General features: G+C 34.9%; 1 protein-coding gene across 1 annotated transcript in view; it reads right to left on the minus strand.

The window, feature by feature from the left end:
* LOC105823954 (killer cell lectin-like receptor 5) overlaps window positions 1-1,801 on the minus strand; it is a 14,881-nt gene that overhangs the window by 4,325 nt on the left and 8,755 nt on the right. The window contains 1 exon segment of the mRNA XM_012661253.1: window positions 1,039-1,181. Coding sequence (XP_012516707.1) covers window positions 1,039-1,181 — 143 coding nt within the window.

Below are 1,801 nucleotides of genomic sequence, written 5' to 3' on the forward strand. Positions count from 1 at the left end.
GAAGTATTCACTATATCTAAAATGTGATATATCAAAGTGACATATTACATAATGTCTGATTAAATGACTGAGTGTATTTAAAATGTAAGTTTAAATTTAATTATGTTTTACTACATTGAACATAAATAATTATTTCATAACTTGATATCAGGAATTCTTTTTGTTGTGATTTTAAACATTTATTAGATTTGCATACAAATTTTATACTGTTTTCCTAAATGATAAATAGAGTTTTCAGGCTGATCTTTGCAAACATGTCTCTATAAAAAACATATTTTATGTATCTGGATAATTTTTGTTAGTAATAAATTTTTTAGGATTCAATATTGTTGTCACTATATTTTTCTCTTTTTATGTCTTAAGGAGATACATCTTGATATAATACATAAGAATGCTGATCAAGTAAATGTTACCTGCAGATGCAATGAAAATCACTATGAGGCTAGTTTGTAAAACTTACCACTTTTAAGTTCCTCATTATTACCTCCATTTTGCAGATAGGCCAAGAGAAGGTAAGTAATTTACTGAAAGTCACCCAGCTAATAAGCGGTAGAGCTGGATTTGATCCCAGGCAGCCTGGCTCCTGGGTTCCTAATAGTAACAACTAGACTATTCTGCCTCCCAATTCTTAGTTGCCACCTTATAGAGATAAATAACTATTGGTTCCAAGCTGCAATTTACCAAAGGGTTAAGAACTTCAAAGAAGGGAAAGCATACTTCTCTGTGGGTGACTCTATTGTAGACTCCTTGGAAAGTGAGATGATTGCAAAAACCCAGACTGCATTCTTAATAATAATAGTCATCATAATAGATAATATGTATCCAATACTTAGTAAGTAGCAGGATCATATCTCTATTAGCAGGCAGGGGTCTCCTATGAGACCCTTAACTATACGGTTTTTGCTCACACAACAGGCACAACATGAACAACAGCGAAAGGTCTCTCTTTCTGGATTCCTGCCTGTCCTCAATATCTTAGGTTCAAGGGTGAAAGACAGAGTCCAAGAGAATAAAAGTGAATGTAAGAGTCCACGGTACCAGTTCATCTTCATCATCTATCTTCAAAAGGGAGGATGTGTAACTTCGGCAAGTCTGTTTACATCCCTTCCAGTTTTTATTTTCCATGACAAAATAGTAACAGCTTAATCCACAACAGGACCATTGGCCTTCATAACGTTTGCCTACAACATATCAGGGGAATCATTACATTTCTTGTCATCTGGAGTCTGTTAACCAGAGCAATATATTTATCGTCTCTGCATGACTAAATAAAATCTCAGTAGCTGTCAATAATGATAATATGAGGCTCATCAAGATTCTGGAATACCAGGAGACACCTGCACTCCCACGGTTAAGGCAGCTTTATTCCCGATAGCCAAGATCTGGAAACAACATGAATGTCCAAGCGTGGATGAATATAAAGAAAATATGGTATGTATATACAATGGAATATTATTGCACCTTTAAAAAGAAGTAAACCCTGCCATATCCAACAACAAGGATAAACCTTGAAGACATTACGCTACGTGAAATAAAGCAATCACAGAAGGACAAATAAATACTTCATCATTCCACTTAGATGAGGTATCTAAAATAGTCAAACTCATAGAAGCGGAGAATAGAATGGTGGTTGCCTGGGGCTGGAGGGAGGGAGAAATGAAGAGTTGTAACGTAGGTATAAAGTTTCAATTATGTAAGATGAATAAGTTCTAGAGATCTGTTGTACAGCGTAGTCACAATAGTTAACAATACTGCATTGTACACTTAAAATTTGTTAAGAGGGTAGATCACATGTTAAATG

The sequence above is a fragment of the Propithecus coquereli genome, unplaced genomic scaffold, assembly GCF_000956105.1.
Source record: "Propithecus coquereli isolate 6110/MARCELLA unplaced genomic scaffold, Pcoq_1.0 Scaffold700, whole genome shotgun sequence".
In the NCBI taxonomy this organism is placed as follows: domain Eukaryota; kingdom Metazoa; phylum Chordata; class Mammalia; order Primates; family Indriidae; genus Propithecus; species Propithecus coquereli.